This window comes from Chionomys nivalis, chromosome 1, assembly GCF_950005125.1.
Source record: "Chionomys nivalis chromosome 1, mChiNiv1.1, whole genome shotgun sequence".
Lineage (NCBI taxonomy): Eukaryota > Metazoa > Chordata > Mammalia > Rodentia > Cricetidae > Chionomys > Chionomys nivalis.
Genome location: NC_080086.1, coordinates 173,753,072 through 173,777,447, shown reverse-complemented (window position 1 = coordinate 173,777,447; position 24,376 = coordinate 173,753,072). Strand labels below are relative to the sequence as shown.

Below are 24,376 nucleotides of genomic sequence, written 5' to 3'. Positions count from 1 at the left end.
AGTTTCCAGACAGGAAGTAAGTCTATCTTGAACTCTGTTCTTCCATGCCATGCTTAACTCATTCATTTATCTTCTTGACCATCAACCTTTGTGTTTTGCAGGTGAGCTGCAACATCTGCGAGAGGAGATTTCCCTGCTAGAGCGTGAAAAAGACAGTGAACTTAAAGAAATAGAGCAGGAGTTGCATTTGGCTCAGGCGGAGATCCTGAATCTACGGCAAGCTGCAGCAGATTCTGCATCTGAGCATGAGAGTGACATAGCATCCTTGCAGGAAGATCTCTGCCGGTTGCAGAATGAACTCGATGATATGGAACGCATTCGAGGGGATTATGAGATGGAGATTGCCTCGCTCCGTGCAGAAGTGGAATTGAAGACATCTGAACCATCTGATTTAAGTGTCTCAGACTTCTCTGGGATACAAGGTATGAGACCTTTTGTCCCATTCAGAGTTAAATGGAGGAGAGGACATCATAGGTAGGAAGATGGTAGAAGAGAAGTGTGAGATTATGCATTAGAAACTTCTAGAAGGAAAAATCCCCCATGTTTACTTTGAGACTAGAGAAAAAAAAATCACTCAGTCATTACATAACCAGTCCATGGTGGTACAAGAATTGGTGTCGTAGAGATGTTCCTTGGAGATTCTTAACAGAGAGCTGTTAGGTCCTCATTAGTTTGACTCTGGGAAATACTCCCTGTGGGAAAAAAGGTCTGGGGTGGACAGAAGGACCTGTCACCTCAGGAAACCCTTCCTGCTGCTGTGGCATTGTGGCTCTTTGCCTGGACCTGTTTAGGCCTCTAGTCCTGAGACCTAGAATGCTAATTCGTAAGTTCATTTAGCCCTCCCCAAAGTAGAAACTTTGGGAGGCAACAAATCAGAACACAAGACAGCTGGAGAGGAAGAAAGGTTATTTCTAGTAATGCATGTGGTACTCAAAAGCTCCAAGCCCTGTTTTCAGAAAGTCTCCCAGCTAGTTGCTAGGATTCATGACATCAGAGGGTTAGCCTTTATTCTAGCCTAGATTTATGATCTGGGTATAATGGAGGCCCTAGATTTGGCCAGGTCAAGCAGAGACAGTCAACAAGGAAATCAAAGAATTGCAAGTGTTCCCAGCTGTGTTAAGCTTTTCATGAGCGCCTTTGAATGTGAGAGGGAGGATGCAGCTCGAGTGGCCCTCACCTGAGTCAGGATCTCAGCTCTAGCTGGGGCAGCACGGTCAACTTAGTCAGCTTATTAACGCTCTCCAAGCCTCATTCCCATGTCTGGAATTGCAGCCCAACATAGTTAATAAAGTCTTCCAGCAGAATGGGACGCTAGGACAGAAGAGAAGCCTCAGGAAAGCACAGAGAAACCTAAACGATATGTGGAGTTAATCGTAAGGTGTTGCTGGTTCTTAATCATGACAAGTAGGCAATGGTTAAGATGCTTAATAGCTGAGTAACCTGGCTGAGAATTCTCCCAGAGAACTTTTTACTGTCTTCTTGTGCACTGTCTTCTTTTGTTTTGCAAGTCTGAAACTATGCTAAAATTAAAGATTTTTTTTAAGGGGAGTGGTCTTACACAGGGCTATCTCAAGGACTAAATGAAGGTCAAAGTCATCAAGTTCAAAGCTTCATGCACAGTTCTCAATAAAGGTCACCTTCCTTCTCATGGTAATCTTCAGTCTAAGATTAGTCTAGGAACATCCTATTTATTTACTTACTTACTTACTTACTTCAAGCTATTTGTTAATTCAAGCTATTTATTTATTTGTTTATTGAGACAGAGTCTCTCTACATAGCCCTGGCTGTTCTGAAACTTGCTATGTAGACCAGGCTGGCCTCAAACTCACAGAGATTTCTGCTTCTGCCTCCCAAATGCTGGGATTTAAGGTGTTTGCCATCATGCCTGGACCTGTCTAAGAACTTCTGATTGAAATAAAGGAGAAACATTAGAAGTGATATTCAGGGATGTTGAATCTTCTGGTAGATAAAATATGTCTCATATTGTAATCAAGACCAGTTAGTGTTCTTAAATGTCAGTAGAATTAGTGTTCTAAGTGCTGTGATTCTTTTATGTGTCCCGGAGTGTGTGAGGTGTATGTTAGGGTTGGGGAAGCCCTGGCCTCTGCATGCATGGTAGGAGCCAGAGGTTGGTGCTGTGTATCTGTTGGTGCTCACCTGATCTTTTTTGAGACAGAATTTGTCACTGAACCTGAAGCTTACACCTTGGCTAGACTGGCTCACTAGTGAGCCCCGGGATATCTCACTGGTCTCCATGCCTCAGTTCTGAGATTGTAGGTACAAGCCTCCATTCCAGGCTTTTTTTGGGGATACTGGGAATCAGAACTCATGTTTATACAAGCAAGCACTTTCCCCCCTTAGTCATCTCCCTAGCCCCAGTAATATTGTTCTTTTCTTTTTTTTTTTTTTTTGTTTTTTGTTTTTTGAGACAGGGTTTCTCTGTGGCTTTGGAGCCTGTCCTGGAACTAGCTCTTGTAGACCAGGCTGGTCTCGAACTCACAGAGATCCACCTGCCTCTGCCTCCCGAGTGCTGGGATTAAAGGCGTGTGCCACCACCGCCCAGCAATATTGTTCTTTTCTTTAAATATTTATTTACTTTTATTTATATGTGTATGTGTCTGTCACATGTTTGGGTAACCGCTGAGTCCAGAAGAGGGCATTGAAGCCTCTGGAGCTAGAGTTATAGGTGGTTATGAGCCAGGCTCATAACGTGGGTGCTGAAAACTGAATTCACTCTTCTAGAAAAGCAGCAGCCCTCTTAAAGGCTGAACCTCCCGTACAGCTCTGATGGTTCTTACTCATAAGGAGATATAACTTGGGTATTTCAGCTGGACCTCTTGTCTCTTCTTATGCTTGAAGAAAAGAATCATTTTCGATTGGGATGGGCGTTTCTATTAACAGATAAAGGAAAATGGGTGCAGCTTGATGACAGCGTGCTTGCTAGCATGCATGGTGAGACCCTAGGCTTTCTCCCAAGCACCCTTTGTCTTAGTCAGGGCTTATATTGCTGTGACGAAACACCATGACCACAAAGCAAGTTGGGGAGGAAAAGGTTTATTCAGCTTACACTTCTACATTGCTGTTCACCACTGAAGGAGGTCAGGGCAGGAAACTAGAAACAGGAGCTGATTCGGAGACCATGGAGGGGTGCTGCTTACTGACTTGCTTCCCCTGGCTTGCTCAGCCTGCTTTTTTATAGGACCTAGGACTGCCAGCCCAGGGATGGCACCACTCACCGTGGGCTGGGCCTTTTCGCTTGGATTACTAATTGAGAAATGCAGCTGGATCTCATGGAAGCATTTCCTAAACTGAGGCTCCTTCCTCTCTGATGACTCTAGCTTGTGTCAAGTTGACACACAAAACCAGCCAGTACACTGTTACTCCCTACCAAAAACAATCAAAAAACCCAACAACGAGGAGTATTTGGACTGTATCCAGGCCAGTGTCTTCAGCATGATGATAAAGGAAATAAAGGATACTCAGAATGAGTGGGTTGTCTCTGAAAGGCAGATCTAGAAGTTCACATCTCTCAGGGTTTGTGCTAAAAGCATCATGGGTGCTATGATTGTGCCCCAGTTGCTAGACTGCTCGACAAGCATTAGTGAAACTGTGTATGATCCCAGGTACCTCATTTAAAAAAAAAAAAAAAAAAGCAGGCCTGGTGTAATCCCAGCACTCAGGAGGTAGAGGAAGGAAGATCTGAAGTTTAAGGTTAGAGACTAGCCTATGCTACCTGAGGCCCCATCTAAAAGAAAAACAAAACAAAACAAAACAAAAGCCAAGATAATGGGTAAGTAATCGTAAATAGTTAACTAGAAACTTAAATACAATAAATTCAATGTACTTAAACCTTCAAGATCTCCCAAAAGCTCCATAGGGTATCTCACTGGGAGCATTAGGATGAATACATGGGGTCTGTCTTCTGTGCCTGGGGAAAAGAGAGATGGTGTGGCTTTTTGCTGTTGTTTCCGTCCAGGAAAACTTGGGGTTGGTCATCTGTGCTCCCGTCACTGAGGATCTTACCTCTCCCTGCTTCTCTTCTGCAGAAGAACTACACCAGCTTCGGGAGCGCTACCACTTCCTGAATGAGGAGTACCAGGCCTTGCAGGAGAGCAACAGCAGCCTCACTGGGCAGCTTGCGGAGCTGGAGAGCGATAGGTATAGCCAGGAGGTCCTCTGCTCCTGGAAAGCAGTCATTCCTATGTTATCCCAAGGGTATGGAGACCTCCCAGGAGCAGGCTCAGAATGCCACCAAACTATATCAGAACTATAGTTAAGTGAGCTATAAAAATGTAGTTTTCCTCTATTCTTGGCATTGGACTCCAGATAGCTCTGCTTTATATTGGATCAACCGAGATCCCTTTGTTGTCCACACAGATGTGATTCAGTCCTAAAGGCATAGAGCAGTGGTTCTCAACCTTCTTAATGCTGCGATCCGTAACACAGTTCCTCATGTTGTGGTGACCCTGACCATAAAAGTCATAACTGTAATTTTGCTACTATTTTTAATTGCAGTGTAAATATATGATATTCATAATATGTGATATGAGACCTCCAAAGAGATCATGACCTGCAGGTTGAAAACCACTGGTAGGGCTGGAGAGATGGCTCAGCGGTTAAGAGCATTGCCTGCTCTTCCAAAGGTCCTGAGTTCAATTCCCAGCAACCACATGGTGGCTCACAACCATCTGTAAAGAGGTCTGGTGCCCTCTTCTGGCCTTCAGACATACATGGAGGCAGAATATTGTATACATAATAAATAAATAAATATTTAAAAAAAAAAAAAAAAAAAAAAAAGAAAACCACTGGTATTGAGCCTTCAGGTTGTAGGTGGCTTGACATCAGGCCCAGTCTTGAAACCAAGATCCTAGGATGTCCCAAACTCAAAATGCCTATGCAGTGAGGTGCTGGAGGTTCTGTGTAATCTTTTAAACATAATGTATTTGAGAAGTAAAGCATAGTAAAAGGCACTGAAGTAATTTTGGCCTAAAGAGGAAGCACTGGGCCTGAGCACACTTGACTGGTCGTACCAGGCAGAGAGCTCTTCCCAACATAACCCTGGGTTCCGGATTACAGGACGCGAAGAGCCACAGAACGATGGTTGGACTCCAACATGCTAAGGAGCGTGATGTCAGCAGAGTCTCAGACTTCAGAACTGGATTTCCCAGAGCCTGATCCTGAGATGCAGCTTTTGCGCCAGCAGCTGCTGGGAGCTGAGGAACAGATGCAGGGCATGCAGACCAAGGTAGGCTGCAGAGGGTGGAATGGCCGGCTGCCGCTACTGTCTCTCTCTCCTTTTCCTGTAGTGAGGGCAGGGCTAACAAAGGAGCCACGCATTATGGCAGGGTTTGGTATCCTGGGCCCTGATAGAAATATAGTCATGTGTCATGTGATGGCATTTTAATCAAACAATGAACCAGATGTACGGTAGTGGTCCCAATGATTGTGGGTGCTGAGAAGTTCTTACCCTACTGATGTTGATGTGCAGCGCGTTACTGAAGAGCGTGTGGTGATGCCGTGTAAGCAGGTCTGCTCTGAGCTGCAGCAGTGTGAAAGTAGATCACACACAGCTACACAGTGCAAGAACTGGGTGAGAAGTGACTGCTAGTATTTATGTTCTGACTGCATTATGTTTTTATTTTTATTTTAAAAAAGCCTTTCTCCTTAAAAACAAAAACAAAGCCAGGCATGGTAGCACATGCCTTTAATTCCAGCACTCGGGAGGCAGAGGCAGGATGATCTCTGAGAGTTCAAGGCCAGCCTGGTCTACAGAGTGAGTTTCAACAGGACAGCCAGGGCTGTTACACAGAGAAACCCTGTCTTGAAAAACCAAAAAAAAAAAAAAAAAAAAAAAAATGTTCGTTATAAAACAGGATGCCAGGCAGCAGGAGGTGGTGGCGCATGTCTTTAATGCCAGCACTTGGGAGTCAGAGGCAAGTGGATCTCTGTGAGTTTGAGGCCTATATAGAGAGTTCCAGGATAGCCAGGGCTATACACAGAGAAACCCTGTCTCAAAAAAAAAACAAACAAAAAACCCAAAGAAACAATGCCATGTTATGCTGATAGCATCTTCAAATATCTCATATTTGTTGTATCTATTAATGGCATCATTTTCTTTGTTCATATTCAATCTTGGGGTGTTCATTGGCTCCCTAGGGATAGTAAAGCTTGGTCACCACACACACATACACAGACACACACACTATACTATCTATGTTTGTATGACTGCACTCTGTAATGATCACACAACGATTCAATGGCTTAATGACAACTTTCTCAGCGTGAGTCTACCTTGTTAAGTGACACCTGACTATATTCAAACATAAAGAATGACCTATTTTCCCTGTCCTTAGTGTGCATGTGCCATCTACCACAAGCCAGCCCCACTTCCATTTTCCACCTAGTGTAAGGACTTGTGTTGTGAGTTGGAAGAGCTCCAGCATCATCGCCGGGTCAGTGAGGAGGAGCAGAAGCGGCTGCAGAGGGAGCTCAAGTGTGCCCAGAATGAGGTGCTTCGGTTTCAGACCTCCCACAGCGTCGCCCAGGTAAACACTTCTGGGGGAAGGGCAGCAAGGCTCAGAGTCACTGCCTCCAGGGAGGCTGGACATGAGGAGTGAGGCTGAAAACTCTGCTGACTCCTGTCCTATGGCCAGAGCCCATCATCACCCAAAGCCCCTGCAGAGAGAAGCCACATAGGATGGCGTGTAGAAAGGTGGGCGTTGTTGAGTGTCTTCATCACTGAGGACACCCAGTCGTACATCCAGAGAGCTTCTCAAGAAGCTCAAGAAAAGCATCCCAGCCGGGCGGTGGTGGCGCACGCCTTTAATTCCAGCACTTGGGAGGCAGAGGTAGGCGGATCTCTGTGAGTTCGAGACCAGCCTGGTATACAAGAGCTAGTTCCAGGACAGGCTCCAAAGCCACAGAGAAACCCTGTCTCGAAAAACCAAAAAAAAAAAAAAAAAAAGAAAAGCATCCCAGTGGCCTGGATAAAGTCCTCCTGCTTCTTGAGAGTAACTGCTTTACCCACATCCTCCCTACTGCAGAATGAGGAACTGAAGAGCAGGCTCTGTGCCCTGCAGCAAAAGTATGATGCTAGCCAGGATGAGCAGAATGAGCTTCTGAAGGTGCAGTTGCAGCTTCAGACTGAGCTCCGCCAGCTTAAAGTCATCAGATCCACACCTGTAGAGAGCCAAAGTGAGAAGGTAACAGCGCCAAAGGTGAAGGGACAGTGAGGGGTCAAGAGCATTGAACTGAGGCTTTGGGGGAAGGTAAATAATAGTAAGTCCAAAACTGGGAATATGGCTTTTGGTAGACTGTCTACCCAGCATGCATGAGGTCCTAGGCTCGATCCCTAGCATTGAAACAAAGCAAAAGCAGACAACATTTTTTAAGCCTAGTGTGGTGGAGCACATCTATAATGACAGAACCGAGGAGGTAGAAGCAGAAAATTCAAGAGTTCGAGGCTAGCCCCAGTTACATGAGCTTGGGTTTACATTTATTTATAAACAAACACACAAGCCAAAAAGATAACTATCTCCTTCAAGTGCTGCATAGGTGGGAGGACAAGTGGCAGGTGAAAAGAGGAGAGAGATTCTAAGGTGGTCGGTGGCTTAGTTAGGACAAGAGCAAACTCACAAAACCCAGCACCACTGCCCAAAGCCCCCTGCATGCAGGAGTTAAGGTGCCAGCTCCAGAAGCTGCAGGTCCAGCACCAGAGCAGTGTGTGTGAGAAGGAAAAGCTGCTGGAAGCGCAGCATCACCTGCAGGACAAGCTGAGGTGCCATGAGACAGAGCTGCATCATCTCCGAGGCGTGGTGGACTGCTTGCGAGAGAAAAACGATAAGGTAAAAGGAGGACTAGGCCAGGAGCACATACCAGGCCGGATATTCTGTGAGGGCGACAACAGAGTGGGCCTGGTAGAAGTTCTGTGAAGGAATTGTTAGTGAGGTGGCCTAGAGCCATGAGATACCCACAGCCTCCTTTTATTTTAAACCAGAAGATCAGGCTGCAGAAAGGAATCCCATTGCTTTCCTGATGCAATCTCTCAAGCCTGTTAGGGATAGGTCTGTTTGGTTCTCTCTGATTCTCCCTAGCTGGATGAAGTCAGGCGTGGGAATGTCAGGGGCGGACAGATCCAGAGTGAGGTGGTGGATGTTCATAGGATGATGGCTGACCTCCCCTACCCAGAATACAGGGATGCAAGCCCAGCTTCAGGAGATGAAGGAACTGTATCAGTCCAGCCAAGATGAGCTGGATCGGCAGAAGCACATGTATGACCAGCTGGAGCAGGAATTCCTGCTCTGCCAGCAGGAGCTGTCAGAACTCAAGACCAACCAGCCTGTTTGTGATGAAGAGGGAAACTGTTCCAACAAGGTAATTGTCGTTCAGAGTGCTGAGTGCCTCTGGGAGCGTCTTTCTACCAGCTTGGGAGAAAGGAGGTTCAAAGACAAAGGGTTGAGGTTACCCAGCTAAAGGCAGAAGACAAAGGCAGTCTTGAACTTGACTTGACAAAGAGCCATAGCTTAGTAGATCAGTGCATCTGATCTCAGTCAGTGTGAACATCCGTTTTCCTGTGACCCCATGTATATAAACATTTCTGTATTGGTATTATATATGTATTGATGTCCTGTCATTTATAGGGAGGAGCATGCATGTAGACCCATATGCCTATGTAAACTAAAAAGAGTAGGGCCAGAGTCTGAAGCAGGATGTAGGTGATGGTCTTAGGGTCTGGTCTGCACCCAGAGTGCTGATTGTTAGAAGAACCATGCTCTTTTAGGATGTATGTAGTCGGTCTGGGAGTAAACTCTCAAATCATGAATTTTGCTTTCTTCAAATTAAACTTTTTTTGTGGAGAGAAGGGTTGGCACAGAGTCTCACTGTGTAGACTGGGTCACCCGTGAACTGGTGGCTGTTCTCTTGCTTGCTCTTCAGCTGCTCAGGTTCCAGGCATGAACCACCATACCTGACTTGTAACAGAACAATATTTTTGTCTCACTTTCTTTAAGAAATAAATTCTGGCCAGGTAGTGGTGGTGCACTCCTTTAAACCCAGCAATCGGGAGGCAGAGACAGGCTGATCTCTGTGAGTTGGAGGCCAGTTTGGTCTACAGAGTGAGTTCCAGGACAGCCAGGGCTACACAGAGAAACCCTGTCTCGAACACCTCCCACCCCCTAAAAAAGGAAGTGGGAGATCTGGTAGTGTACAAATCATTGAGATTTTATGTGATTTTAAAATATCTGGTTTTGAGAATCATAGGATAATGTAGTCTTAACTGAATTCAGCAATGGCTCATATCTTCTCTAAGGGTTTACAGCGTGATTAAGACTGGGGATGCAGCTCACCGACGGGTAGAGCACTGCCTCAGCATTCATTAGGCCCCAGTTCAGTTTCCGGAGGGGGTGGGGGTAAAGGTAAGGAAAGCAAAACTAAGGGGAAAATGGGTCAAAATTAAGTTCTTATTGATGAGGAAAATAAATTAAGTCTAAAAACAATCAGCAGAGTGGCTTGAGCTGGAATTCCCTATAGTGTGGGATGTGGAGATAGTGTCACAGGAAAGGGCCAGAGAACAGAGAAGGACACTGAGATCACTGCTTCTCAAATCACCTCTGAGGGCAGATGAAACCTGAGACCATAGCTGCTGAGAGTGCACAGCAGACTGCTCCAAACTACACAGTGGGGTTTCCCCTTAGCATAGAGGTCTGGTCCGCTCAGGTTGATCAGTCCAAGGTGACTGACCAGGGAAGAGAGAGGACCTAGTATGTCATAGGGGGCTGGGAGCATACAAGTGCTCTGCCAGCCCCCAAAATACGCCTTACATGGTAACCCTGCCCTGCCCCCTCCCCACCATAGTGTGATGCACTGCTGTCCAGACTAACAGAGCTGCAGGACAAGTTCAAAGCCTGCCAGCAGGAGATGGGGCACCTGCAGATGGAGCAGTGTGAACTCCTGGAGGATCAGAGGAGACTGCAGGAGGAGCAGGGCCAGCTGCAGGAAGAGTTGCACAGGCTCACATTCCCACAACCCAAATGTGGCCTCTTGCAGAAGGTACTCATTGCCAGGGTGAGACCACTGATCAGGGGAGGCTGCTTGAAGAAGCGTCCAGGTGTAACTGCCCGTGGGAGGGACGTGAGCGTTTTCCTTTCTTGGTCAAGCATTTCTTCTTTCTCTTCATCCTCCCCACAGAGCTGATTTGGGTGTTTCTGCATAAGGGCTTTAAAACTTAAAATGTGTTTTATAGTCTGAAATCTGCGCAACATTGTATATTTAGCTGTTTGGTCCATCTGGAGGATGCACCTGAGAATCACTCTGTAGACTGGAAAATCTATCCACACATATGAATCTTCTTACTCAGTTAGCAGAGCTCCGTAGAAAGAACCCCTTTGCCCGGAAGACTGGGTGAATCAATAAGAGATGGAGCCCAACAGGAATGGGGCCTAGGTGGGGTGCTTCCCTTAGTCATCACTTTTCCTTCCTCACCCTACTCAGAGTCAGGAGCTGCTCTCAAAGTTACAAGACCTGTGTGAAATGCAGCTGCTCTACCAAAGCATGCAGGACGAACAGAGAAAACTGATAAAGAATCAAGAGAGTGTATTAAAGGAACAGTTAGAAGCACACAGAGAACTTCGAGGTTTCAAAGAGTCTAATTTCCAGGAAGTGTTGGCGAACCCTCAGGATGCCAAAGGGCCTAAATCCTCCAGTTGTGAGAATAAGGTAACCGCAGCAGAAGGAAGTGAGAAGGTTCTCGTGGGTACGCTGTGTGGCGAGGGAGGAGTGGGGCTCTGGAAGAGTTGACTCAGGAAGGCCCAGGGGGATAGGCAGCAGGCTGAGCCTAAAGCCCCGCCCTTCACTAGTCAGGGTCCTCCACAGGCTCCAGTAAGTTGTTGCTTTACTTAGACGCCCTGAGGATCTCCGGCAGAGGCACACACTCTGGTTTGATGTTTGGAATTATAGAATGATTCAGCTTGAAGAGCTGAAGTGTAATCAGCATCTAGAACAGAGTTAAGAAGCCCAGAAGTCTGTCTGACCACTGGATTCAGTCCCATCAACAAGGCATTTTCAAGATGCATGGGATCAATTCAGTGTTTGTTTTGGTTCCTTTGGACTGGTCCTAAATGTATTACCTTTTCTGTATAACCTGGAAAGTCTACTCCATTTTCTGAGTGTTTAACCCTTTGAGGCTCCACAAACAAATCGGGGCCCAGTCATCTCCAAGAAAGCAGTTGCAACAGACAGGTTCATGGTACTGACCATACTATCCAAGCCAGGTCACAGGGACTCAACAGAAAACCAGTGTTTCTCAAGCACTACCAGGTGGTCATGCCTATGAGGAAAAATAGGTAGAAATCTCCATACAAGTCTGTTCTGAGTTGGGGAATAAATTTGGTCTGACGTAGACAGAGCAGGTGGACAGTTTCAGTTGAGGCTGCATGAACGAGGAGAACCAGGAAGTAGCAGAAATTCAAACTGGGGACACAGGGACAGGGGCAGGGAGGTTGATCATTCCAGGGGTGTCAGATATCCAGGCTGGAAAGCCTAGGTAACATAGAGACTGGGAAACCAGATATAAACTGTTCCTTAATCAATTGTATCTAATGCTGAATATCACCTGGGTCTGGAATACATACCTCAAGGCCGGATATAGAATCTGGGCAGAAGGTACAAGGACTAGTGGGTAGCTAGACCTTGATTCCAAGCCTGCATCTTCCAAGGAAAGAATTCATATTCCCAGCTGGGCTGATTTGACCATAAAGGGTAAGGGAGATAACCGAGCCTAAAGATCAGGAGCGTGGGTCCACTTGATTTAAAAAGATGGTGTGGTAGGGAGCCGGGGTGTGCTTGAGACTCACCTATGCTGCCAGAGTACAAACCCAACAGACACAGGAGCCCTAAATCACTGAGGTGTGTGTGCCTGTGCTTCTCTCGGGTGAGCACTCACATCTGCTCTGGGAGAGGGACAGCTAAAGACTGAAATGTCTTAGAGTAATGGTGATGTCTCCCGCTCCCCCACCTCCCCCTTAGTCCAAGGTGCTTATGGACCAGCTGCAGGCTCTGCAGGTGCTGTACGACAGCAGTCAGAAGCAACAGGAGCTACTGCAGCAGGAGCATGGGCGGCTCCTGGAAGAGCGGAGGAGGCTGCAGGCTGAGCTACAGCTCTGCATGGAAGAAATGCAGCTGCTCCAAACTCAGTCCCCCACCATAAAAATGAGTCTTGAGTCCTACAGGAAGAACTTAGGCAGCATGCCCCCCAGCAGTGAAAGCTTCCACAGGAGTTATGACAGCACCATCGAGGACAATGAATGCTATCAAAAGAGTTACGTAAGCTCGCAGGCCAGCAATGAATGCTTCCTCAAGAGCTATGACAGCAGTGCCAGTTGCAATGAGGCCTATCAGAAGAGCTACCGCTCCAGCAACACGAGTGTTACCTATAAGAAGAGTTATGGCAGTGCCGCTAGCTCTGAAACCCTTCACAAGAGTTACGTTAGCAGTGGCACTGATGAGGACCCAGCTGAGCCTGAAGACATAGAGGTAACCATTGCTAGATGATTGGTCAGTCAGGGGAAGATGGGTTTCTGTCTTTGAGGGAAACATTACCAGGAGAGGAAGGGCATAAGGAGTAAAAGAGAAGCAGGGTCAGAGCTGGCCTGGAAGACTTCCTGAAGTATGTAAGGCTTCTGCTCATTGCTGCCCTGCTTCTCTCAGTCCTGACAGAGGTGGCCTGATTCGGACAGAGACCCTGAGGTTAAGGACTTCGAACATAGTCACGATGTTCTTTCTGGGAGGAAATACAGTCTTGCCTAGGCAGCTTCAGGGAAGGGCCTAGCGAAGTGTAAGGCAGAGATCAAATGCTTCTTGGGGTGCCGTCATTGCTCCCCCACTCTCTGCAGCACTTTGAGGAAACAGTGGCCAAGGTGCTGACCAAGTTGCAGGCAGTGAAGGCCCTGTACCAGGTGAGCCAGGAGGACCACGGCCAGCTGCAGGAGCAGATGTGCAGGCTGCTGGTGAAACAGAGAGAGCTGAAGGACGAGCTGGAGATCTGTGAGAAGGAGTTGAAGGAGTGCATGGAGAGCCTCGAGAAGCCCACAGCTCCCCAGTGCGACAAGAGCGAGGTACCAGTGCCAGTGGCAGAGTTCCCCCCAGGAAGTCCCTAGAGACCAAGGCAGGGAGGGGAGTGCCGGGAAGCCAGATCCCAGGAGACCGGGCAGTCTGCTGCATTTGATGGACAGTGCTCAGTGCTCACTACTGTTCCATACTGACCAGCCAGTCTACCTTTCCTTCCTCTGCTGCTTCTGTTCTCTCTCTTACTTTGTACCCCAGAGCACTTGTTTGGAGCTATATTTTCTTACTTGCCAATATTCTTTGATTATTTTTAGCTCATTGTGTTTTATTTATTTATTTTTTATTTTACAGCTAGGTTATATACATTCAAGGACAGGACTCTGACCCGCCATGATTCACTGTCCAGTGGGAGGGTCCTGCATGTGTGCCTGGGATAGATGGAACAGACCCAGAAAGTAATGGCCATGTGAGCCTAGTCTGATTGGTACTTACTGAACAGACCAAATGCTGCCATCAGCCCAGGAAGGCAAAACCCGAGACTAGGGAACAGGGTTGTAACTGTGTATTACTAGAAGGGAGGTGCAGGTGCCCAGGACACTGCCAGCTATATGCAATAATTCCCCAAGTAATTATCTACTAGAGAAACGAACTAGGTGATGTAGGAGTTCTTGGAAAAAGAATGAGATAATAATAAATGCCTGAGGCTCAGAAGTGGTGTCAGTCCTGTAGTTATTCCCCGGACAGGTCATGATCAAAAACATAGTGATAATATTTATTGATTTACTATTAATTTTTTGTCATCCTAGATGTAGACCTTCTAGTACCTTGACTTAGGGGGAAAGCTATCTATCTGTGAAACTGCTTAGATCTCATTGTCTACTTGAATTTCTTATTGTCCACTTCCTTGTGAGCTTTAGGAGGGAGAGTTGCGAGGCAATGATCCTTTAAGGGCCTGGGCTGACTGGGTGGGAATGCTGTGGATAACTGGAATCCCACCACCAACAGATCAAAGAACTGCAGACTAAGCTGCGGGAGCTGCAGCTGCAATACCAGGCTAGCATGGATGAGCAGGGGCGGCTTCTGGCAGTGCAGGAACAGCTGGAGGGGCAGTTGCAGTGCTGTCAGGAAGAACTCCGCCAGCTCAAAGAGAGCAGGTCCTCTATTAGCTCCGAGGCCAGGGGCAAGAATGGCAATAAGAACATGAACAAGAATGCCAATGGTGTGAAAAACAAGAAGCTGAGCAAGGCATGCTCAGAGAGCTTGGATGGCAGCTTTGACAACGGGAAGGTGAGTTGCAGCCTTAGTAGCCAGAGAGGCAGGTGGATGGAGGAGACCCCCGGGAAGGAACGTCATCCCTTACTAACAATTCCTGCCAAGAAAGGTACTTTGAGGAAGGCTTTTGGTACCACTGATGTCTGCAGGAGTTCTGTCTGTATAATTCTACATCTGATCACTTCTCTGGGCGCTATGGGGAGAATGCACAACAGCCGCTTTCACTGACCTAAGGCCGACTTGGGGGACTCTGTTATTCCTAGTGACATGATCAAGAGAAAGACCAACTAGATAGAGATACAGGGATTTATTCAAGAGGACTGGGTGTGATAAACATTACCAGGAAGGGTAGGAAGCAACAGTTAAGAAGCAGAGCCCAAGAATTTTAAATTATCATTAATTGCTTAAAATGGCTTAATGGTCAAACAAGAAGTGCTGGCTTAACATACTGAATGTGACTGCCCTCCACAATACTCTTGGAAAGATTAGCTAGTAGTCCTAAAGTACAGTCCTGCACACCGGAAGTCTGACATGCTACAAGTAGAGCTTTCTGTCTCGAGGGTAAGGGTAAGATTCTTTATGGGTAACAGCAACCCCGCCCCGCCCTGCCTCCACCCTGCAGAGTCTGGAGGTGGTGCTGTACTACAAGGCCAGCCAGAGGAAATTAGATGAGATAGCCAAAGAGGAAAAAGAGATGGAAGAGGCAAAAAGAAAAGAAAAGCAAGACAAGAAAGACTTGTGTGAACTAGCTAATAAGCCACCAGACCATAGGGAAGAGCCTGCATTCGTAACAGAGGAGGATGGGGACTACGAAGAGTACCACCGAGAAGGGGAGGGGCAGGAAGACAATGAAGAGGAGGAGGAGTCTTCTGAGGCTGCTGAAGAAGGCAACCCTCTTACGCTTTCTGAGAGCAGAAAGGTAACCACAGCCAAGGCTGGATCTAGTGGGGATGAGCTGGGGCTCAGGTGCCCTGGTTTTCAGGACTGGCCCTGCCAGGGGTACACTTGTACAAGAGTGGAGGCCAGACTATGTGGTGGGCATGCGTATGAGAATGGGAAGGGGCTGGTGAAGGCAGTCTTCCTGAGGAAAATGACAGGTGTAGACAAGTTCCATTGCACAGTGACTGCCTTTCCTTGGAACCAAAGTCACTTACACTATGTGTAGCTCTCAGTCACTTCCCTCTGTCACAGTGTCCCCTCATTCCTCTCCCTGACACAGAGGACCTTGATGATGTAAGCCCTTCTTCATTTCTGCTAGCCTCAGCAAATCACTTCATCCTCTTTTTCCCATGATACCCTGTGAGAACTAACCCTTGTTAGTGCTGTGACTTGTAGGCCTGTATCACCCACTAGGTTCTGCATATCATAGAATGTGAGAGTTGGGCCTCTGGAATGTACGGGTGATGCTCAAAGTCAGTCTGCACAGCAGGGACACTGACCAGTCTGCTACCAGGCACTGCTCTCAGCCTTTAGTTCCTGGACCAGAGAGAGAGAGAGAGAGAGAGAGAGAGAGAGAGAGAGAGAGAGAGAGAGAGAGAGAGAGAGAGAGAGTGGGGGGGCGGTTCTTGGGGTATATGCAGATAACAGAGGTAAGTTAGCTGCTTAGAGAAGTGTTTTCATCTTTTAGCAACTGACACATTTCCATTGGTATGTATCAGCCCAGTTTACAGTGCAGAAAAATGTCCTTGTGATAGGTTATTCCACTCACTTTATAGATATCTGGAATTTTCCAGCAGTTCGGTTTGCTTTACTGGTTCATGATCCAGTATATGGTTCCCTGTTAACCATGAGGTGAAGGACTTGGTACTTAGGATGTAAACAGGAGTAACTATAGCCCTTCCCCAGGCCAATGTTTCTTTTGAACTTAGATTCTACCACAGACTGGTTCAGAGCTCATAGACTTGACCTCAAGGACCACTTTTCTAAATCAAAGCTTGACTTTTGTACTTCAAAGTCAAATGCATTGTTGATGTCTACATATGTAGATGTCCTTTTGTCTCAGTGGATCCTGAATGTTTTGCAGACAGCTCAACTGACATTCATATTATTACATACAAATTCAGTTTCTCTCTAACCTCTATTGTTAGATTGATGTAGTATCTTTTGTCTCACAAAGCACTGGATTCCTAGGGGATTTTGGGAACCAGAGCTCTGCATACTTCTAAAACTGAAGGAAAGTAAAGCTGGTAGGTGTGATCGAGCAAAAAGTATCTACCTGATTCCTGTAAGGAAGCCCACTGTCCTCTCTGAAGCTCCACTTTTGCAGAGTGTCTGACTCAAGAAGAAAGATTAGGTGCCGGTAATTTCTGCTTGACAAGACATGAGCTGTACATGATTGAGAGGACACTGGTCCAGATACCTAATTTGGACCTGTCTGCTGCTTAACTCAGTTTTGCAACTGCTGCAGGCTTCCTGTATGAGGAACTCCTCTGCTCTTCTCAAGGCTCTGGGAGCAGAGAAGAAGTGCCATTGCTCCAGCTTCTGTGGTTTTTAACCTTTGATTCTTTTCTCTTCCCCTGTCTTCTCATCTCCATTATCTGTTGGGTCTGTATGTTTGTGTCTTCTCATGCCACCACGCGTCCCTGGTCTCTCCTGTGCTCCTCATTTGACATGTTGCAGCCACCCCCTGCCACGGATCCCCCCATATTCTCCTTGCCTCTTGTAGGCCTGGTGGTCATATCAGCTCTGCTCTGGTGCTGGTGGGCTGAGACAGCGTCCTAACCCAGGTACTGGTATGGCTTCCTCTTCCCCTCAGCTTCTTACTCCTCCCATGACACAGTAGGCGATGCTCAGGTCTGAGGTGTAGCCCTGGCTTTTTCTGGCTTTGGTGCAAAACATACAAAGCCTTCTTGAGCATGTCATGATGTACATAATGCACAGGTAGTTGGAATGCTTACCAGAGGCACAGTTTGAGTTTCTGTCCTTGGCACATCTCTGTTGCTATATAAAAAATCTACCAAGCTACTTCTGATGAGCTGATGTTTGCCTGCAAGGCAGGCCTGAGCTTTGTCTTTGTTTAAACCCAGAGACAAGCTTTTGCCAATGTTCCCACCCAGAAGAAATTACTCCCTGTGGTTACGGGTAAGAGGGGATCCAAAGAGCTGTGATCCTTCTGATCCTCTCAGGAACACTTGGATGACAGCACCCTCAGCTGGTCCTTCCCCCTTGGTAGAAGTAGAACTGAATCCCTGCTGTAGTATGTATTCCCACCTTAAAAGGTCTCTAGCTCAGAAATTCTGCTTACCAGAAAAATGACAACAAAAGCCCAGGAAATTATGTACAGTTGTGTTCATTCTTTTGGTGGATCAGATTCCATTATAAGTGGCTTCTCAAGCCAGGCTTCTGGAGAGGATGTGATGTTGGTGGAAAGTTCCTAATGAGTAGAGATGCAGATGTTCTCAGGAATCAAGACTGATGTGGTCTGGGCACCTCTCCATTGGCCTAGCTCATGTCATCTGGTCTGTTGACAGAATTTCCAGTTTAGGATGAAGATTGTTTGATGGTCTAAGGTAGGAACCTGTGGTTCCACCTGCCTCCTGGAACCTGTAAGTTCTATTCTGACATCCTTGTCAGACTCTGCTACTTCTCTCTCTCATGTTCCTCTCTACATAAATACAGCTGGCTTAATGCAAAGTTCCAGAGTGACAGCTTTCGTTGGTGACAACCCTCACCATTTCCATATATATATATATATATAACATTTATTTGGTGAGCTTCTGTGTGAAGGTCAGACGACAACTTTCAGAGTCTTGTGGTTTTTCTTCTGCCCTGTCTGAACCAGTGATGGAACTCTGTCATCAGCATAGCAACAAGGGACTTTACCTATTGAACCAACTTGACTCCCCTCCTGGTTTCTTTTCCTCCCTCTTTAATCTTCTCACAATCCCCTGCCTCCAATCTTTCTCTTTTCTTTCTCTTAGGCTGTTCAGTTACTTCCCATGACAGTCTTTAGCTCCTTTCATGTGATGGGGACCTCTCCTTACACCTGTTCCTCCACGCATACTTCCAGAAGTCTCTGAAGTCTCTGTGGAATGAGACAAGGGATTCAGCCACAGCCTTTTGCCAGGCTCCACTATGCACCATCAGAGTGCAGGGAAGGCACTGTGGTTAAGGGTTCTCCTGGGAGCCATTTGTGCCCTGAGCTCTGGCCAAATCCCCAGTGTATAGCTTCTGCAGATCTCGAGGCACCGGTGGGTGGAAGTCAGTGACAAGTGACAGGAGCTTGACAGAGTCTACTTCCTCCTGTTAGCTTTGTTCCAGGGTCCCATGGTTTAGATTTCCATTTCTTCAAATTGAATGAAGAATGATTCTGCCCCGTCCTTCCCATAGTTTCTGTAAAGCGCCATATTACTTGTCAGAAAGATGGCTCGGAGGCAGGAGTGCTTGCCTAAGTTCTTCCCCGGGATCTATTTGGTGGATAAAGAGAACTTTCTCCTACAAGTTCTCCTCTGACCTCCATGTCCACAATCTGCCCCAAAAATACATAATATTTTTAAAAGTTACAAAATAGATCAAATTCAGTTTTTTTTTTTTTTTTTTTTTTTTTTTTGGTTTTTTTCGAGACAGGGTTTCTCTGTGGTTTTGGAGCCTGTCCTGGAACTAGCTCTTGTAGACCAGGCTGGTCTCGAACTCACAAGAGATCCGCCTGCCTCTGCCTCCCAAGTGCTGGGATTAAAGGCGTGCGCCACCACCGCCCGGCCAAATTCAGTTTTTAAGATCATAGGAATAACAAAAAGAGCATGCACTCATGTACTGTGTGCTGCGTGCCAGGCTCGTCTCTAGTCACAGTACATATATGGACTAATTTAGTCCCTACAGCAATCCTCTGAGGAAGCGCTTACTGTGTCATTTTACAGATGATAAAACTGGTGTAGACAGGCGAATCCAACCAGGAATTGTGGATATGAATGTAAGGAATTGATATTAACATATACCTGCAATCTTATCCTCTCAGAGAGGTGAGAAGATAGGACTTTGGACCAGCCTGGGCTACATAGTAAGGTCCCTGTCTCACAAAAACACAAAACCAAATCCTCTTTCTGTTTCTCAGCCCTCTCATTGCTCCCTCCCTTACTCTCCCACCCCATTCTGCTTTGTGATTTTTTTTTTCAACAGGGTCTCTTGTAGCCCATACTGGCCTCAAATTATTTGTAGGGGAGAATGACCTTAAAGTCAGATCCTCCTGACACCCCCTCTGGATTACTGGGATTATATGTGTGCGCCACCACACTGAGTTTTAGGGGTGCTGGGGACCAAGTCCAGGGCTTCATACATGCTAGGCAAGTGTTCTGCCAATTGAGCTACACCCCAGCCCTTATCCTCATCTCTTCTCACTCTGAGCACCTCTCGCTGGCTGGCCCCAGGTATACAACAGATTGTACTGGTATCCTGTTCTGCTTATGCAACCCTCACCCTCACTAGCTCTCCTGGTAACTGATATTAATTTATTTGTGTCTTGTTTCTAAAACTCTGTTGTATACTGTGCACACTAAGTGTCCTCTCTGCATTCTGTGTCCACACTTGATTGTTTAGAGTTCAGAGGCCAAACTTTCCATTCTTCTCTATTAGCCACAGGTCATTCCTGTAACCTAGGAATTTCTGTTGGGTTTGTTTGTTCACCTTGACCCCGTATTCTCACAACAGCCCCTTTCCTCCTAGCTTCATCCACATCCTCAGGGGGTCAAGGCCACTGCCTTTGTGTTCAGTCACACTGCATGGACGGACCCAGGCTTAGGAACTTGTCTGGCCAAGCTCTCTTTATCCAGCAGTTTGGTCACTTAAGAACTGACCATGCGGCACACTGCACTATTACCCTATTTGTCTGCCTGCCTGTTGTCTGCAAGGACTTCAAGGAAATCTTGTCAAATATGATTTCATCAATCTGTCAGTTTGGTGACACTCCCAGAAGCCTGTGATTTCTAGAAGACCCAGAAGCTCTTTGGGACTCTCAGCTCAACCCAGCGTTGCCTGTATGCACACGAATATCAGGCCACCCACTAGATCCCTTAACAGTGGCTGCATCATCAACAACAACAGCAACAAAAATGGCTAACCCTCCCCCACAGCCGTCAACTATCTAGCTTGGCTAGAGGTGGCATCTGGAGGACAGCATCTCATGTGGCCCAAACTAGTCTCAAACTGGCTGTGTAGCTAAGCGCTGGGATTATGTGTGCTACCACAGCTGGAGTAAACATTTTTTTCTAGACCGTCCAGTTGTCTTGAGAGGGCCTGACAGACCAGGCAATAGCATGTATATATCCGGTTCTGCTCCAAGTTTCTTTTATGGAGTTTTCTATACATCAACTTCCAACATTTAAGTTTTTCATTTCACATATTCTGTTCTTAGTAACTATTCCTACAAATTTGAGAGAATATCTTTGCTCTTTGTAATTAGCTTAAATTTTTCTTTAGATCAGTTATTCTCTAAACAAATATGTTGTTAGCTTTAATGGGCTGTACTCCATTTTTTCTTCAAGCCATCTTTCTTTCCCCTTATGCCATAACTTCTGATCCAAAATCCAAATTCTATCCCTTAAGCGATACAGTAAAAAGAGAAGTGAAGATAGGAACATTTTCTCCTATTTTCATGTCCAAGAAGACTCCTGTTTCCTGAACATTTTCTTATGGTGCCATTTACTGCCCATGAATCCTCAGGGTTTACAGCAGTTGGAGTGTTTAGAAGCCTTAGCACCCTCTGAGTGCATGCTGCCTAGTGACTGAATGTGGAGAGCTGGGGTGACGACTGGATTGGCTCTTGACACTTGCCTCCCAGGACCAGCAGCAGGTTCCCCTGAACTTCCTAGGAATAACACCATCTGACATAAAATCTCTGCTGCCAGTGAATTCCCTACTTACTTCATCCTACAGTGCATTTTGGTCACCTCCATGTCCCCGCCCCTCTTCCTCTTAACTCAGATCTCACTTCTACATGTAGAGCTCATGAGATGTGCCTGCCTCCTCCACAGGCGGGACGACCCCACTTTTCTCACGTGCACACGGATTCTCATCCACGGGGACAGATCAAGCACAGATTCAGGAGTGACCTAAGTGGTACAAATAGTATCACTACAAACCTAGTGGTGTCACAGTCTCTATGGTTACCCAGGAAATGAGAGAGGCTGAGCTATAATGTTCCTGAGGTGTGCCCTCGAGCAGGCAGGTGATTTCTGGCTTAAGGACAGGTTCAGGAGGCTGGGAGCTCACTCTTTCTCTTTGGTCCCCACAGAACATGTTTGGGATGTGGAAGCCTGTGGTATTCTTGGCTATCGCAGCAGTGGCTCTGTATGTGTTACCCAACATGCGACCGCAAAATACAGAATACTGCTACATGAAGTGATGGAGACCTGGGCCAGACCAGAGGGCAGACCCCCAGCGGCTACCACCCTCACCTTTGGGCAGAACACACTGTGCCAGAGCCCCCACCCACCCATGTGTCCCATCTCCTTTGCCTCAGCCACTCAGACTGGAAAGGCTTATGGGAGTTGCTGGCTCCCAACCTCCTGCCTTGTGTAAGAACCTGGGTTCCTTGTAATTAAATGTCAACCTAATTACATGAGACATTGTGTGGCTTTTTTTTTCATTAAATGTTTCACATAGAACTGAAGAGAGCAATTACCTTTCAGCCAAGTATTCCCACCTAAGAGTCTGACTTTTAAATACAATTTTTCAGAAATGAGGTTGGCTCTCTCTCTGCTACCAGCTGAATCACAGAGAGATTGAGTTGTACCTATTTGACCCTATCTCAAGGAACTCTTAAAAACACAGAGAACTGGAGTGAACCGGGTACCCTGTGTATGGGACGGGAGCAATGAACAAACAAAAGACTTCTTCGTTTCTGCGCCCTAAGATCTTCATGGGAGCCTTTGTGGTTTAGCCTTCTGACTTAAGGGACTCAAATTTGGAGATAGTTTAATTAGTCAAGAGCCTAACAAGGCAGCAAACAAGACACTCAGATGCTTGGACCTAAGAGAATTCCATGAAGCAATTATGTGTGGAAGACGGGAGAACCGAGGAACTCCGGTCCTAACAACAGTGAAAAGTTGTTACCACCCTAGGCTGGAGTAGGAAGAAGGGATTTAGCCTTCAGGTCACAGGCCGTTATTGAAGGAACTCAGGGCATGAACTCAAATCAGAACCCACGGAAGAACATTTGCCGACTTGTTCCCTGGCTCACTTTGCTAGCGTTCTTATGCAGCCCAGGACCAACGACCCAAGCATTGTGCCACCCAAAATAGGATGGACCCTCACACATCAACCATCAGTCAAGACAGTGTGCCACCCAAAGTGGGATGGACCCTCACACATCAACCATCAGTCAAGACAGTCCCCGACATACATGGTCATAGGCCACCCTGATCCTAGCAATCCTCCCTCAGTTGAGACTCACTCAGATAACTTTAGGCTATGTCAAGTTGACAGCTGAAGCCAGCCAAGATCCTGAACAAGTCTGATGTCCTGAGGTCAGTTCTCTGAACCCACAATGGAATGAAAACCGATTGCTGAAAGTTATCCTCTGACTTCCAGATGTGCACCGTGGCGTGCATTCTTTACTCAGCTGACTCATGAACGATACTCAGCTGGAGCCCTGAGAAGGGACCCTGACAGGAGTGCTGTACCAGACCTATGATGATGAGGGAAGTTTTGTACCCTTTCCTCCTCCCAGCAGCTTGCCTCCCAGTGGCATCTCATTGGCGAACCAGAGAGTAGACATTCCAACGTGATGTAGTCTTTCAAGATCAGCCTCCAGGAGCTTAATGCTGGGCAGCATTGAGAATGCGACAATCTATGCAGCCCTCTACTTTCACTCCTGTGAAGTCCTCCGTTTACGACTGGTTGTTCCATATGCAAGACCCCCAACTGTTTCCTCAAACCATGTGAGCAGAATGGCTTTTATGACCTTGAAACCCCTCTTTCTGCCTCTGTTGGGTAACAAACTTTCCTTGGGGAGTCGCAACACACACATCCGCCCATAACCGATAGGGACCGCCTGGCAGACCTGAACACAGATGCCACCAAAGTCAAATTTGGTGAACCAACAAGTTTAACTGGAGTCACTCCCAGGAGTATGGGTGAAGGGTTACTTACAGGAGCAGAAGTGACTCAAAGGCGGCTGCATCACCAGAGCCTACACCAGCACGGGTGACAGTTCACAATGCTGGGAATCTGCAGCAGCACACTGCACAGCCTGTGGGCTTGGAGTGTCCTTCCCAGGTGTCTCAGTGGTCTACGCCTCTTCCAGGTAGCTCAGCTTGTCTGTCTTCTTGGAAGCTCTACTCCTTTGAGAGTCTTCTTTGCGGCTTGTCTTTATTTTATTCTATATGTGGGCCACATATCCACAACAGTAGATGGACGCTCAGAGACATGCAGCATTTGGAGTTAGAAGAGAAGATTCTGGGAGGCAGTCCATCTAGCCAAGAGACCTGAACCAAAAGCCTAGATAATGACAGAATATGACCCGCCTTCGCCCACAAACAATTGCTCCCTTTAGGGTACCTGACCCTTTCCCCATTTTAGACCCTTGCCCTAGGGCTGGAGAGATGGCTCAGTAATTAAGAGTGCTTCCTTATCTTTCACAGCACCAGAGTTCAGTTTCCAGCACCCACACTGGGCAATTTACAACTGCCTATAACTCCAATCCAGGGGACCCAATTCTTTCAGCTTCCACAGGCACTTACACACACACACACACACACACACACACACACACACCTTTCCTCTCTTCATTTGGCTTGGACTTAAGCCTTCAGGTCTTGTTGACCCTGAGTTCCCAGAGCACACAAAACAGCTCTCTTTTTATTAAATGTGAAACATTCACCGGACTTAGCTTAAAAAGACAGAGAGAAACTGATTTTTAAGTCTAGAGCAAGTGTGTCTTCAACACCACAATCAGGCAGGCACCGCAGTCTGGGTACAGTTAGACAGAGGAACCCTAGCTACTGCCCTCCACAGCATAGCTGTCTGCTTTCTACCCACTGCCTGCAGGCCAGGTCCCCTGCAGGCCAGTGCAGGGGGCAGCTGCTGTGGGTCAGGGTGGGTCTAAAGAGCA

General features: G+C 46.9%; 1 protein-coding gene across 11 annotated transcripts in view; it reads left to right on the top strand.

Moving 5' to 3' along the window:
• The window catches only part of Ccdc136 (coiled-coil domain containing 136), a 31,830-nt gene extending 9,955 nt beyond the window's left edge, over positions 1-21,875 (top strand). Inside the window, exons 5-18 of one of the 11 annotated variants that reach the window (XM_057772355.1) lie at positions 102-422; positions 4,047-4,158; positions 5,077-5,245; positions 6,405-6,545; positions 7,044-7,202; positions 7,674-7,844; positions 8,188-8,373; positions 9,853-10,047; positions 10,489-10,713; positions 12,022-12,528; positions 12,888-13,109; positions 14,065-14,346; positions 14,954-15,250; positions 21,557-21,875. In XM_057772355.1, the coding sequence (XP_057628338.1) occupies positions 102-422; positions 4,047-4,158; positions 5,077-5,245; positions 6,405-6,545; positions 7,044-7,202; positions 7,674-7,844; positions 8,188-8,373; positions 9,853-10,047; positions 10,489-10,713; positions 12,022-12,528; positions 12,888-13,109; positions 14,065-14,346; positions 14,954-15,250; positions 21,557-21,667 (3,098 nt within the window). In that variant the 3' untranslated portion in view covers positions 21,668-21,875. Of the gene's footprint in view, positions 1-101; positions 423-4,046; positions 4,159-5,076; positions 5,246-6,404; positions 6,546-7,043; positions 7,203-7,673; positions 7,845-8,187; positions 8,374-9,852; positions 10,048-10,488; positions 10,714-12,021; positions 12,529-12,887; positions 13,110-13,410; positions 14,347-14,953; positions 15,251-16,950; positions 17,058-21,556 lie in introns of those variants that run through there. The other 10 variants (XM_057772364.1, XM_057772372.1, XM_057772381.1 and 7 more) reach the window with 10 other exon arrangements.
• The last annotated feature ends 2,501 nt before the right edge of the window (positions 21,876-24,376 follow it).